This window comes from Rhipicephalus sanguineus, chromosome 3 (genome assembly GCF_013339695.2).
Source record: "Rhipicephalus sanguineus isolate Rsan-2018 chromosome 3, BIME_Rsan_1.4, whole genome shotgun sequence".
NCBI classification, from domain to species: Eukaryota; Metazoa; Arthropoda; class Arachnida; order Ixodida; family Ixodidae; genus Rhipicephalus; species Rhipicephalus sanguineus.
Window position 1 is genome coordinate 152,201,225 of NC_051178.1, and position 14,884 is coordinate 152,216,108.

The following is a 14,884-nucleotide window of genomic DNA, read 5'->3' on the forward strand; positions in this document are numbered from 1 at the left end:
CTCCCCCTTTGATGGTGAACCCTGCGCACGCCTGTTGACTTCTCTACTTTACATTAGGACGACTCGTTTACGTGTCGTAAACGATTGGTCTGCACTGGGAGACTGCCGCTACTCGCTTGCTTAGGAGCGACGGGCGCTGATTGCACTCACCTCCTATGAGCATGGTTAGGATGGAGAACACCTTCTCGGCATTTGTGTTGGCCGCTACGTTCCCGAAGCCCACGCTGGTGAGCGAGCTCGTGGTGAAGTAGAGCGCCGTGATGTACGTGGCGGCCATGTCGAGGGGTCGCAGCACGTCGTATTGCAACTTCATAGAGAGCTGGTTCAACCAACCTGCGTCGTCCGCGGAAAATGTTTGTGACTTAGAAGAGAAAATTGAGCGAGTTGGTATTGATTCATACTTAGGGCTGTGCAGCGCTCACAAAAAGGGACAAGGAACAGAAGAAGTACACAGAAGAAGTGTACTTCTTGTGTTCCTTGTCCCTTTTTGTGAGCGCTGCACAGCCCTAAGTATAAATGTTTGTGAGTCGAGGCGAGAATATATCCTTGGCTGTGCAATCTGTCGTGTACCGGCTATTGGAAAAGTGCAATGTCGAAGATCACTGATGGTGTGTAGAAGGTAAACAAAAAGGCAGCGAGGGTAATGGTTTACGTATCTGGTTTACTACCCTGCACCGGGTGTGGAATGGTGGCCCAAAGGTTCGCCCCGGTGCAGAGAAGACAAGAGTGGAAGGTTAAGAAAATGCTCGAAATGCCTTGTGGAACTCAAACCGTGCATGAGCTAGAGGCTTGTAATGATCGTTTCCACGAATAAGTTTAATTGCAGATCGTTTTAGTATTAATTTGTTCTTTGACTTTACGGTAATTTCGTTTTGAGAAATTGTTTCAAAGCACGCACAAACGAGTTGAAGTTGAAGCTAAGTCGCTGGTTCTTTCTAATGAGCAATCGTGGTGTTGTTTTGTTGAGTGCATCGCCAGCAGTGCTGTTAAAGGGGTCATGAAGCACCCCTTGGGCTGATTGAAAAAACACATCCTGCGGAAAGCTGACACGGCTATGAACTGCTGTGCCAAATATTACAGTCGTGCGCGCCGCGTAATGGCCACAAGCGGAGCGCGAAGTTGCCGTTTCCCCAGGCACCCTCTTTTCAAACAGAGGCCGGTTCTCACTCTCGTCGGTGGGCGGGGCGTCTGTCCGCTGTACGTCGCAAGAGACATAGCATGCTTATTGGCCGATAGCCGACGTAAATCGAGAGCGGCGTTCGGATCAGATGCGCTTCTTGCCGCGGGGTGCCGCCACTTGCCGGCGCCGCACTCCTCAGTACACGGTAGCCGCACTCGCGCAAGCGAATCACAGCGGGAGAGCGATCGCGTTTCATGACGCGCGCCGGCGTAACTTCTTTCCCCCATGCCATCCCTCCCTGTCTAGCTTCCAGTGCGCTCGTCGGCACGAGAAAAGAGAGAAAGCGCTGGGAGCGTGCGCCAAACCCCCGTAACTCCGCTGATTCTTGACGGATTCGAGAAATTTTTGCGGCAATCGATTCGGGAGCCAGTACACTCCGATACTGAGGCCATTAGATCATTACTTGGAAAAGTGGTTCATGACCCCTTTAAGGTTGCGTAATTTCGGCATATAATTTATGCTTGCACTCGAGAGTATGTGGTGTTCTGAAATCAAGACATCATAGTGTAGAACACACGGAGCGTTCTAGATTATAGTGTCTTGATAGCATCTATAGTGTATATAGTATTTATAGACGCTTATGATAGCATGTAGTTCTAAACCAGAAGTATGTGGACATGCAGGGCTACTTATACGAGGTCCGCTGTCTCCCTCTTGCAGTTTCGGTGGCATGACTCTTTGAAAATTTCATTGGCTGCCGGGAGCGCGTTCTAAAAGAAATGTTTCGGCCTTTGTTCACGCATTGATATGCTCTTCGATAAAGAGATATGACAGTAATTCCACAGTATCAATCCAACCGCATAAAATAACGCGCCGAGAAAGTCTTGTATCTTTTTACGTATCGCTGAGACTGCAATGACGGTATGTAGGAATGGATGAAGGTTGCTACTCACTGATGTTGTTGTTTGGGTATGACTCCATCTCCTGGACGGCGATGACAAACCATATGCATGCGAGCCAGTGCGAGACGAGCGTGAACATGAGCATGAGAAGTGTGAGGACCACCACGCTGTACTGCGAGTATCGGTCCATCTTTTGCAGCAGCCGCGCGAGTCGTAGCAGCCGCGTCAGTTTCAATAGGTGCAGGTACATCTGGTTGTCCTGCACAAAGAAATGATACGCGAATATTTGACGCGCATGTATGAAGTTGGTTGGTTACGCAGCTTGTTGGTTACTTCGATATCAAAGTTACAGCACAAGAAAGTGGCTAATCAGTTACACACGGGCGTTACATTGACGTGAAGTTCGTGAGCGCCGTCCGACTGCAAGAACGTCGAGACTAAGATCTAACTATAGCTTTCTTTAAATGCGACAAATAGTTTAATAATAATAATAATAATAATAATAATAATAATAATAATAATAATAATAATAATAATAATAATAATAATAATAATAATAATAATAATAATAATAATAATAATAATGGTGACGCCACGGGGATGATCATAGCAGGATGGGCATGTACATAGGTAATATTAAATAAAACATCAATCGGCACAGATGAGATTACATGAAATAGGTCAACGGCATGGGAGCATTCTTACCCATGCTAGGAAAATCAGCCAATTTTGATATTGCATGATTTATATATATGGGTCATTCCACGCCAACTGTCCCAGCCTTGGCGCTCGACCATCTGCGATTTGAATGAAAAAAATCGAGGACTATCCATCTGAAGCCAGAAGCCTTCCGCCAAAATATTTTTGGCGAAAAAAATTTTTCAGTGCCGCAAACCCTATGTGGTTTTTCGGAAAGCTCGAAACTATGGCTCGGAAAATGCGTTTTCAAAAAATCTCTTCTTCATATATTAGGCTAGGACAAATTTTTCCCTACATAACGATCGTAGGCTTCTCACTTAAAATAAGTTTCACGAACGTTTAGGCTTTCGTGAAATTTTCATGCTGCCTTAAATATTGACAATATGACCCATATTGGGGATTTTTTCATTGAAAGGCGACATTCAGTGAAATGTAATATTTTAATTTAACTGATTACCAGGAAGTTTTACTGTAGCCCAAAAATAGTTTGAGACATATATGGCGTGAACTGTTCTGTAGAGCTGACGACAAAGTTGCAAAAAAGTTGACTTTTGCACATGTTTAGTCGTAAATTTAACATTGAGGTGCTCCTAGTAAAATTATGCTAAATAGCGCATTTACTAGCAACATTAGTTGTCTACTGACTGAGAAAGTTTCATCAAATTACTTTTTGTTTTAAGGAAGAAAAAAATTTTTGAAGTTGTGGTCTGCCGATGTCTATTTTTGCTCGTGTTTTCTCTTCGAAGAAACGCGTCCAGCGGTTAGTACAACCTACATGGGCGCGAGGTTCGCCACGGAACAGCTAGACAACATAATAATCTCTGCCCGTGCTTATTTGAATGCTTTAATAGTGAGTATTGGCCTGAGTAAAAGAGAAATACGAACTCCGCTAGAGTGAATTTAACCACATGCAGCTGTCCATTGAAGGTCGGCATAGTGAGCTTACGCAACAGCGGGAAGTGACACCGATGCGTGCAACAACCCGTTGCCTGCGCAAAGGTTTAAAAGTGGCAAAAGGAACAGATTAGTTGCTTTAACAAAGGAGATCAGTTGCACTTGTGACGAACACAATCGTATATAAGCATAGGCGTGCGCAGGGTTCCCCATCAGGGAGGGGGGCGGGGATGCGAAGGTTCATCCCAGCGCACCCCCCCCCCTTACTAAGTGAATGTACGAGGCAGATGTTGCGCCCCCCCTCCCTCTTAGGTGACAAGGGGTCAATGTATGGGGCAGAATTTGCGCCCGTCCTCTTAGGTGATTAGGGGGGGGGCGCCCCCCCGCCCCCCCCCCTTGTGCGCACGCCTATGTATATAAGTGATGTTTGACCAAGAACCGTGAATTGGTGCAAAAGTACAACATGCGTTTCATATTACAGCAACTGAATTTTTCCTTAATCCTAGTGTTCTTCCCACTTTTATATCTGTGCGCAGGTAACGGAGCGTTGCACGCATCGGTGTCACTTCCCGCTGTTGCGTAAGCTCACTATGCCGACCTTCAATGAACAGCTGCATGTGGTTAAATTCACTCTAGCGAAGTTCGTATTTCTCTTTTACTCAGGCCAATACTCACTATTAAAGCATTCAAATAAGCACGGGCAGAGATTATTATGTTGTCTAGCTGTTCCGTGGCGAACCTCGCGCCCATGTAGGTTGTACTAACCGCTGGACGCGTTTCTTCGAAGAGAAAACACGAGCAAAAATAGACATCGGCAGACCACAACTTCAAAAATTTTTTTCTTCCTTAAAACAAAAAGTAATTTGATAAATCTTTCTCAGTCAGTAGACAACTAATGTTGCTAGTAAATGCGCTATTTAGCATAATTTTACTAGGAGCACCTCAATGTTAAATTTACGACTAAACATGTGCAAAAATCAACTTTTTTGCAACTTTGTCGTCAGCTCTACAGAACATTTCACGCCATATACGTCTCAAACTATTTTTGGGCTACAGTAAAACTTCCTGGCAATCAGTGAAATCAAAATATTACATTTCACTGAATGTCGCCTTTCAATGAAAAAATCCCCAATATGGGTCATATTGTCAATATTTAAGGCCGCATGAAAATTTCACGAAAGCCTAAACGTTCGTGAAACTTATTTTAAGTGAGAAGCCTACGATCGTTATGTAGGGAAAAATTTGTCCTAGCCTAATATATGAAGAAGAGATTTTTTGAAAAATGCATTTTCCGAGCCATAGTTTCGAGCTTTCCGAAAAACTTCACATAGGGTTTGCGGCACTGAAAAATTTTTTTCGCCAAAAATATTTTGGCGGAAGGCTTCTGGCTTCAAATGGATAGTCCTCGATTTTTTCATTCAAATCGCAGATGGTCGAGCGCCAAGGCTGGGACAGTTGGCGTGGAATGACCCATATATAATCTTACTCTGAAAATTTACGAAGTCTATCTGAACAGTGCTCAAGAAGTTGCTTCCCAGGAAAAGCTGCCGTAATATTAAAATAACTCTATCAGTATTTTAAATAAGCTGTATTAATACAGTGCTTTCTCACAAGGCACGCTCAGTGGAGTAATGAACATATAAAACCAGCAGCAAATGCTGTGGCGTGTTCTTGAAACAAGCGATAGGTCAGGTTTGTAACCTCTTACAATCTTTATGCATACGTGATGGTGACATTGTACTACGTACCCCTTGTTTCGTCTGTTCTTTCTTTGCGTTTTTCTTTACTCGCTTGCTGCAAAACTGATACACAAAAAAGCTTAGTTTTTCCATTGAAGGATCCTGCGCCAAAAAAAAAGAAACGCAAGAAAATTCACATGCTCCGCCATCCCGCGCTAATCAAACGAGGCTCGAGTAAGCTACCTTCGAAAGAACTTGTTATCACCGCTTCGTTGATTGTTATACTTCTGCAGCCCCGAGCAAAGTGCTTCGGTCCTCCTTAATCGCTCCGGTAACGAGGGGACCGTAATTCCCGATTATCGCATATACGGGTCGGGATCTTCGTCGCAAACGGTGCGCGTGGCAGGGACAGTACCGTCACTTAAGCCTCGCCACGGGGCGAATTCCTTCTCGATTAAAAAGCTCGAAAATAGAAAGTGTTCTACGTCAGAGAAGCACGGATTGCGCGAAGAGGCGCAAAACTTAAAAACCTCGCGAGGCTCGAGCTAATTATAGAGCCAGGTTTGCGCGGGCTGCTTTCAGTAGTATCGGACTACTTTTATAGGTCGTTGTTACACTGGCTTATTTTCATTTCTTTTAGTCGTTTCCGAACCATTCACTTCAGCAGAGAAAACAACGAACGCAGGAGAGTGAATCGAAAGTGGTTGTACTCATTACGCTACGCGTTCGCCCGCTAAATACGTAATGATCCCGCACAGGCAGGGATAGGTTGTTACGCAAGGAGAAATAAAAGGTCGAGTTCAATTAAGGAGAATCGCCGTGGGGAAACACGAAAGCAGGATGAAATTCTCGTAATCCGTTCCTTTCTACGCTACACGAATCTTGTTCGTGCCCAGTGTGTAAGCGCTTCGGCTTTGAATTCGCTTCGCTCGCTCGGATTGTCGGGATAGAACGCGGGTTTGCCGAGATTTGAGCAGTCTCTCTCGCTCCCGCCTAAGTGCGCGTTCCCGCAGTCGATGTAATCCGCTTGGCAAACACATGCATGGACCGGAGAGAACAATGACAGACAGATTGATTCGAACTTGATATTATTGTTTTTCTTTTTAAAGCGTACAGCACAAAGTGACGTAGAAACCTGCGTGCAATAAGGCGTGTCGATTAGGAGAGAACCGCAAATAATTATTAACGAATGCTAAGAAAACCAAAAGCGAGTAGAAGGCCACGGTGGTGCATGTTGCGCTGGACCAGTTGGTGCAGCGTATTGTAAATGTATGAGCGGAAAATAGCGGAGACACCTATTTTCCTGCGTTCCTGCTATTTTCCGCACATAGTTCTACACGTAGAAGGCGTTCGTAATGTTGGTTCGTAATACTAACAGGAATAATATTAGCGCTCTAAAGGACGAAGCAGGAGAAGCAGAGAGTGAACAGCACGATCCTTTGTCCTTAGGACAACTTTTCTAGAGAATCGCGTTCAACTACCCACTGTTCTGTATTCTGTGTCACGCTCTTTCATTCTAAACAGTAGACGTAATTATAGAAAAGTTTTACAAGGCGCTATAGTTCGCGTTATTGAGTCTGCATTGAAGTGTACGTGCGCACTCATTGAACTTTAGCATTGCGAAAAAAAAAAATGAAAAACGAGTAGAAAAGTTCAATGCACCTTCGACTTCTTTATTGTCGTTTTAATTATATGAATTATATATGGCGGTAGTATGCCTTTTGCAATTTCTTCGTCACGTCGCGAAAGTGACAGTAACCGACTATCTTTCAAACACTTGCTTGTCACTTAGTTGCACTTACACCGAACTAGGGTGAATATGTTTTCATGAACTTACAGATTTGATCTACTGAGAACAAAGTAGGAGATGAGGCAACAAATGTAAGTGCTACGACGTGTCATGGTATTATAAGCTGCGGGAATGACAATGGGAGCAGTAGGGGTTTTGGTAATCGAAATTAGATTTTGCATAAGCGATGACTTTTGCACTGATTTCCCGCCTGCCGGTGATAGAAATTATTTTGAAAACAAGTTCTCCTGAGGACACGCAGGTTTAATTTAAGCTGCGAGCTTACTGCGCTATGTAAACGCGCTAGTGCGATTACGGCGTCAAACTCAAGGTTAAATGATGTGGCTCTTTTGCTTTTTTTATTACTCCTACAGTACACGGCGCATGAGCTGTCTAAAAACCTCCGGGTTTGCAGTCGGAGCTAACGCTTTGCCGTTATAAAGCGAACCGTCACTCGGAGCCGGGATTGACAGGCGTGTGTTTACAGAGAGCGAGTCGCATTGGAGCAGACGGTCTGGCTCTTTTTGTACACTTTTGGTCTTTTTTTTGGGGTGCTGTATGAGAATTCAGACCGTGAGGGCAAGCGCGTTTGCCAACCGCCTCTTCGAGTGAGCGTGAATGACAGGGACATTGTAGGCCCATTGGTTGGACGCTTCCATGCCCAGCAGACCGTTCCTTGTGTTTGTTCTTTCCAGTTCATCGCTAAGCCGGGCCGTCAGGTATGAGGCTAGCGCAACGGTGCTGACTACAGCGGGTGGGCGAAAAACAAAACAAGCAAGAAGAGAGAAGGAAAGGGAATGGAAGAGCGAGTGGAAACACTCCAGATCATCAAACAAGTGTAACATTGCTCGACCCAAAGCAAATGCGACATGACTTGCCTAGAAAGGCACTGCGGCGAAAACAGGTGAAAGGAAAGCGCCGACCACGCTCATTACTGGTGGCCCCGGCCCGTGGTTCCGGCCCGAGCTCCTCAGGGCTATTTTGCTTGATTGTTTTCTATGACCCTCCTTTGCAGACGCGCCGTACAAACAAAACTATATCTGGCAATGTGGATACTGGATGTCACGTTATCGGCGAGATTCACATAGATAGATAGATAGATAGATAGATAGATAGATAGATAGATAGATAGATAGATAGATAGATAGATAGATAGATAGATAGATAGATAGATAGATAGATAGATAGATAGATAGATAGATAGATAGATAGATAGATAGATAGATAGATAGATAGATAGATAGATAGATAGATAGATAGATAGATAGATAGATAGATAGATAGATAGATAGATAGATAGATAGATAGAATTAACTCTGGATAATGTTTCCGTCTAATATAGAGATGCAAATTTGGGAAACAGGCAGGATCGTCTTTTTGTTCCGCAAAAAGGTGGGGAGGTGTTGGGGAACGGCGGGGGTTTGAGGTTGTGAAAGACGCTAATTTCTGCGACCCTTAAGGGAGCACAGTGCTGCGTCGTCGGGAGGAGGTGAAGCGAAATGAGAGAGAGAAGAAAGACGAAGCGGCACCTTTTCGAAATCTAGGTCAACGCCAGCTAGCGTCAGGTCGGGATTCCCTTTAGAAAAACCGGTTAACAGTGGCACTGGGAATCGAACCCACTACTTGCCACTTTAAGGCGGACCCTCCACGATGTAACTGCTTCTGCTGTGGATAATGATAGAGAGAAGAAGGCTCCAGACATTCTCCTGATTCTCCTTTTTTTCTTACAATATAAAAAGCACCACGAGTTCACTCCCTTGATTAGAGGTAACTACGTTAAGTTCGATCTTGAGCCGTCGTCGCCTTGCTTGACTTATCTTTGCGGGTGGGAGTGTGTTGATATGTCTGCGTTCTTGCATGTGCTTGTGTCTGCGCGTGCGTATGCGTACGTGCGCTCGCATTCGCGCCCTGTTTTGCCGGTGTACCGACGCACGGCTGTCGCGTTGAGGCTTCTGTGCTAGAGGCAGGGATGAACTTAACAGGGCGACGTGGTTGTTTCGAGAGGTGGTTGATAATCCAATTACTGAAAACGAAAACTCGGTTGGCGCCTTACTTGGAAGCATCGCGCGCTGCTTGTTTAGGTGAGAAAGGCAGAAAGGGCTTACCAGGGCCTTGCGGCAGAAAAGACTTGGAAACGTGAACTGCACTGTAATTTTTGTCATCCCTTCTTCATCGGGTAAACGCGCCGTTTTTGTTGCCGTTGTTCTTTTTAACCATATTCGGTTCGCCGAGACGTGGCCAAGATTGATTTCCACTTCCTCCTTTTCTCCTAGTCTTGCCTCCGTTCGCGATGCTTCGTTATAGCTGGTTCACGCTATGCGGTGTTCTCTCGCGGAGCTTGTTTGAGCGGCAAACAAACCCGGTGCTCTTGGAAAGGTGCCACGGTACTGGAATTGCGCAAAGCATTTTTGTTTATTTCTTTCCCCATCTTCTCTTCGAGCTCTCATATTCTCACTTTTCTTGATTTTTACGATTTGCTATCTGTTTGTTAGCTTGATGGGTACCAGGTACCCGTATATTCCCCATTTCTGAGGCCCGTAATGTTATTATTATTATTTTTTTAGGGGGGAGGGGGGGGGAGCAGTGGCTCCGTGTTTGGATTAACCCTTGGAAGCGTCGCATCTCGAATTGTTTACTCGAGGTGCGGCGCTCCAATGTGGGCCGCACGTTCGCGGTTCTTCCCACTTTCGTACGTTGTTTTTTTTTTTCTCTCCGCTGCCTCGTTCGTATCACAAAAGACTTGGCCTTTGTCCTCGCTTTTTCCCTTTCTTTTTTTTTTTTGAAATAAAGAAACCTTCTTTTCCTGGCTCTATCCTGTTCGCGTTGTTTTTGTTTACTTCAAATTTAGCCCTCGCCACATCGCCACAGGTATATACACCCACGCTTGCCGAGCGCACGTCTGAGCTTCTTCTATATTGGGCTTCGCCTGTTTACCTCGCATAATGCCGCACCACGCGAACCATTTCCTCGCCATGGAAATAATGCCATGCATAGAGTGAGCGCTAATTTGCAAGGCAAAACATCCGCGGTTTCCGCTTAGACCCGCGTGCGCAAAAGAGGAGAGTGCGATTGAGAAAACCGCGTGGTGCGAGGTGCGCAGTTGGTGGCAGCGTTATGAGGACGCAATGCGGAATCCAACCGCGCTTCGCATGACAGGCACACTGCCGTTTGCTTTACCTCGTGGCCCATTCCTTTATGGTCGAGTTATCAAACGTGGAGTTAGCACGTACCCTCTACCGCAGCGATACGTCTGCGCAGTTGTACCCTGTAACAGATATGCGCACATTCCTTCTTGTAAACTTTTTTGGTAAGCTCTTTCGCGATATATAAAATTTACATTCTATGAAATAAAGTAGTAAACACGTACGTTGACTTTGTTCTATCGCGGTTCACAGACTTTCAAACGGACGGGCTTGAGTAGAGTCTGCGCTCATCATAGTCAACGGTAAGTATAGACTTCAGTAAGACGTTCTGGCGGGCTAGTTGGTTCATAGCTTTGAGACGTTACTAAACTGCGCGAAAAGACGAGGACACGAGTAAGTAACGTACAGTGAGCTCAGTGAGATTGGTCGCACGATGTTCGGTGCTCGCCTGGCCGCTATCTTGGGCTGCACCCTTATTCAGCAATTTTCTTATGGTTGTCGTCGACACATGCGAGATATACAGGTTGGTCGCGTAGAAAAAAAGAAGAACAAAAAGAAAACTGCGCTCGCGGTGTTCTGTTTGTTCCTTACTCGTGCGTTATTAAACTGTGCGAAAGCACAGTTTAATAACGTCTAAAAGGTAAGTAGAGGGCAGTAAATCAGGCCACGGGTCAGGGGCTGTACGGGCAATATAAAGACGTCTGAAATTTTACATACAGACTTTTTATGGATTGCCTAACTAAATTTTTGTGTTCGATGGCTTCGGCCGTGTTCGCGCTGATGATGTGCCGCGAGACTTTGACTGTTGCGCTGGCATTCGGGTATGTGCCTTTCCATCCATACCAGTATGTGCACAGACCCAGATACGCTCAATAACTTGCGCACTATCGTTCGTATTTCTCTTAATAATTTGCGACTGGCCTTCTAGATTTCGGGCGGCCGAACTACAAAACCGCGATGACGGTACAGCGTAGTAGCCCCAGGGCTTTGCCTGGTTACCGAAGCCGATGACTGGGGTACCTGAGCGACTCATGAATTCTCACAGGACAAAGTCGTTACGCGTCCAAGCAGACAAGTATTGCTCGTGAACGGAAGAAAAAGATGCGATGCTTTCTTGTAGACTGTTCCTTCCGGAAACACAACGGTTTGATGGCGCGTCTGTAGGAAGGGTTACAAGCATTGGCGTAGCCGAGGGGGGGTTGGGGGCTCAAACACCCCTCACCTCCCGGCCCTCCGAAAAATTTTTGTGTCTATATACACGCGCACATACAAACACACGCACGAACATACATAAAAGGTGTTTGAACCCTCCTACCCTCCAAAAATTTCTGGCTACGCCCCTGGTTACAAGGTAGGTCCTCAAAAAAGAGCGTGCCTTTTATCAAAAACGGCTGATCGATTGTGTGCGTGTGTGTGTATGTGCAAGTTCAGACACACAGTTACCACACCAGACATACACATTTGCTGATGTAGCTAGCGCTGAGGTGGGCCAGAGAAGAGGAGACAGGAGACGAAGGGAAGAGGTGCGGCGTAGGTGTTCGCGCGATTCGACGGAGCCCGTCCTCTGCAGCCGCTTCCCTTATCCGTACCTCCTTTTCCAGCGAGGCGCCGCACTTGAATTGCGCGGTGGCTCGAACGAGCGAGCAGGCTGGTGCTCGACGTCGTGCCGGTCGCTCAAGCGCGCACCCGAGACACGTCCGGGTAAGATTGCCGAGCGTTTCGACCACGGAGCGAGCGCCTCGTGTACGCGCAGCCTCAATTTCCGCTCGTCGTACGTTTCGTACGTAAGTCCACCGGCTGCTGCGCAGCTACGCGTCCCGATTCAGGCACCCGGTGTTCGTCGCGGTGCCGTCGTTTTCTCCTGACTGTTCCTTTCTTCCGCACCAGTGGTGACAGCTTCGGCGCCATTTTCGTCGTTCCTAGAAGCTCCCCTTTTTCCCTACAGCCTTCTTCCTTTCTTTCTACCAAGCGTTTCTTGGAGGAAACTTGGTTTTTGTTCACGTTTCTTTCGGTCACCTTATCACCGCTGGACCTTGGGCTAATGACCCGCTGTCGTGACCAACGTTCCATTTCTTCTTTGCTTTCATTTTTTTTTTCTTTTCCGCTGGACAGCTCGCGAAGTCGGAAGTTACTGGCGGGATATGACAAAGCTACTATCGTGGTGCTAGCTATTTCGGGCTCTGGTGTGTATACCATAGCCGTGTCGGGGAGCGACGCGGCCAAAACATCCAGTTTTATTGCCTCGGGGCAGTTCATTACGACGTCTGCGTCGTATCGAGCGATAGAAAAATAAAAATAAATAAATATTTGAAGTCTGGTGGATTTTGCTTGCTTACTTACGCGCTTATACGTTGGCACGTTTGTGACAACGGGACGCTGATGAAAGGAGTCGGTGCGTAAATTCTGTGACACCAGCAGATGTTAGGAAGGTCAATACATTGTTTAGTTATTTCGGGCACCAGATGTTCACAGGGAATAAGCAAACAGCTATGGTTGGGATTTTTGGTTGACATTTAGTCCGTTTCTGCGTGTTCTTTTTTTTTTTTGTAAACCATTAATTTTTTTCTTTTTAAGCTGCAGCTTGTACAGGCACGGAGAAGCCGAGGTGATATAAGCCTCACCTCACCCTCTTCACAGCAAGCAAGTTAGAGCGGAACAGACACTCGAAAAAAACAAAAAAAAACCTCCAGTGTTCACTCGCTAACACGTCGAAATTCTTAACGTGTACTGGCTTTACATTACTTTTGCGAGCTATCGGTAAACAGACTTAATTTTATTTATATCTCTTTAATACCGTCGATAAAGAGCCACCGAGTATCCATAGCATTACAATCGATAACATTATCAATATTTCGATACTAACAACTATCGATATATGGCGCAACAAGAACAATCGCTGGTTGCACTATTGCTGATTCGCTATTCATGGTACGACCCGTACCATTAGAATCTCGGCTAGTGGTAGTACCAGAAAAGTTTATCACTAGCTGACTATCGGTAACGGAGCTGGTTCATGCAACCGGGTACAAACTTCTCCACGTTTATGTTGGTGCTAATAGATGGCGCTGCACCGCGTAATTTAACGTTATAGATAACGCGCTCGACAGTACCACCAATATCAAGATTGCGTTATTGATAACACTATCGTTACTGTGCTTTGGATTCTACTTTCGAAATCTTTGTAGTTTGGCATCATTAGTTACTGCGCGATTCGAGTGAGCGTTGGTTTTCTCCACACTGCGCGTAGGTGCTGGGACGGAGCATTCTTAAATCTCTGTAGGCAGCGTGACAAAGGCTAAAACGTTAGCAGCAGTCTCGCTCGTACGAGCACCGTTAACCAATCCAGTGGTGATGTTTAGACGCCCTCACCCTGCTGTACAGTCCAGCGGCGTTGAGCAAGTCGAAGGGCAGCGCGGCCAGCAGGTCGACGATGAACCAGCCGCGCAGGTAGTTGAGGGCCACGGACTTGGGCTTGGCCACCACCTCGCCCTTCTTGTTCACGAAGGTCGTGCGGAAGTTGAGGCCGATGTCTGAATGTAAAAAAAAGAAGGCGTAACGGTTAGAGTGGCGCTTTGGCAGAGTGGCGGAATGACATGTTTGCGTTCATCTGTTCTGGATATTCATCGGTACAAATTTATCTTCGCCCTCTTATGTTGCTGCATAATGGCCTAACTTGTTACGTCTGGAGTGCTAGAAGCAGGTGTTAGATTAACACAGGTAATGAATAAACCGCCCAGCTGTGATTTTCGGCGTGCACTTCGTCACATGTGTAAGAACATTTTTGTTCGTACAATAAAGAAGCTACGGTAGAACCTAGACGATGGTAGAAGTATATGTATATCTGCTGTAATCGCACATCATGTAACGAGCTTCTTATGTACTTGAAAGGACCAATGCTTCTTAAATAGTTGTCCACGTGGCTAAGGAATCCATCTACGACGAGACAGAATTTCAACCGAATTTGGCACCTTGAGTGATTAGTTGTCTGACGCTGTGTCCTTTGTTTCACGAAACAAATATTCTGGTTTCATTTTTGTTTGCTACGCCACTTACAGAAATCCTGCTTTTTTGGTCTTTCTGAAAATGAATCAAGCGGAATGGACAAGCATTTTGGCTGTATAACGCTTACGTACGATACTAAGAATCCGCAAAAAACACTATACATAAGAAACTGCGAGGTTGCATTTTACTCTGTGGCTGTAAATTATAATTCTCGCAACAAAATTAGATTTTTTTTCTGGGATGTGTTCTTGGTGATTCTCTCACAGATAATTTCGAAATTCCACCGACGCCACCGCCGCGGAGATGAGAGCGACCCAGGGATGCGAGCCCATAACAGCCCATTGCTGTAAAATGAATGGTGTGCCCTCTGGCGACCTTATGCCGCGCTAAAAGAGCAGCGCGATACCGCTAACAAAACTGTGCAGCGCAGAGACGCAGGAGTAAAAAAAAATGAACAAAAGCCCACCACACATTGAGGAGAATGCGACTACGAATACGACCAGCTTAGCGCAGTGTTGATATGCTCCCGGTCTGGGGGCGGGGGGGGGGGGGGTCGACTTTTAGTGTTGTTTCCTCCATCGCGATTATTCATGCCTCCAGGTCAACGTTGCCGATGTCGCCATCCATGCATTGCTAACACGAGTTGCCTTCTCTTA

The 14,884-nt window shown here is 46.0% G+C and overlaps 1 protein-coding gene across 1 annotated transcript in view; it reads right to left on the reverse strand.

Moving 5' to 3' along the window:
* LOC119385979 (potassium voltage-gated channel subfamily H member 8) overlaps positions 1-14,884 on the reverse strand; it is a 70,971-nt gene that overhangs the window by 9,833 nt on the left and 46,254 nt on the right. Inside the window, exons 7-9 of the mRNA XM_037653334.2 lie at positions 13,596-13,756; positions 2,074-2,281; positions 151-333 (exon numbers count right to left, since the gene is read on the reverse strand). Of these exons, the coding sequence (XP_037509262.1) occupies positions 151-333; positions 2,074-2,281; positions 13,596-13,756 (552 nt within the window). The remainder of the gene's footprint in view (positions 1-150; positions 334-2,073; positions 2,282-13,595; positions 13,757-14,884) is intronic.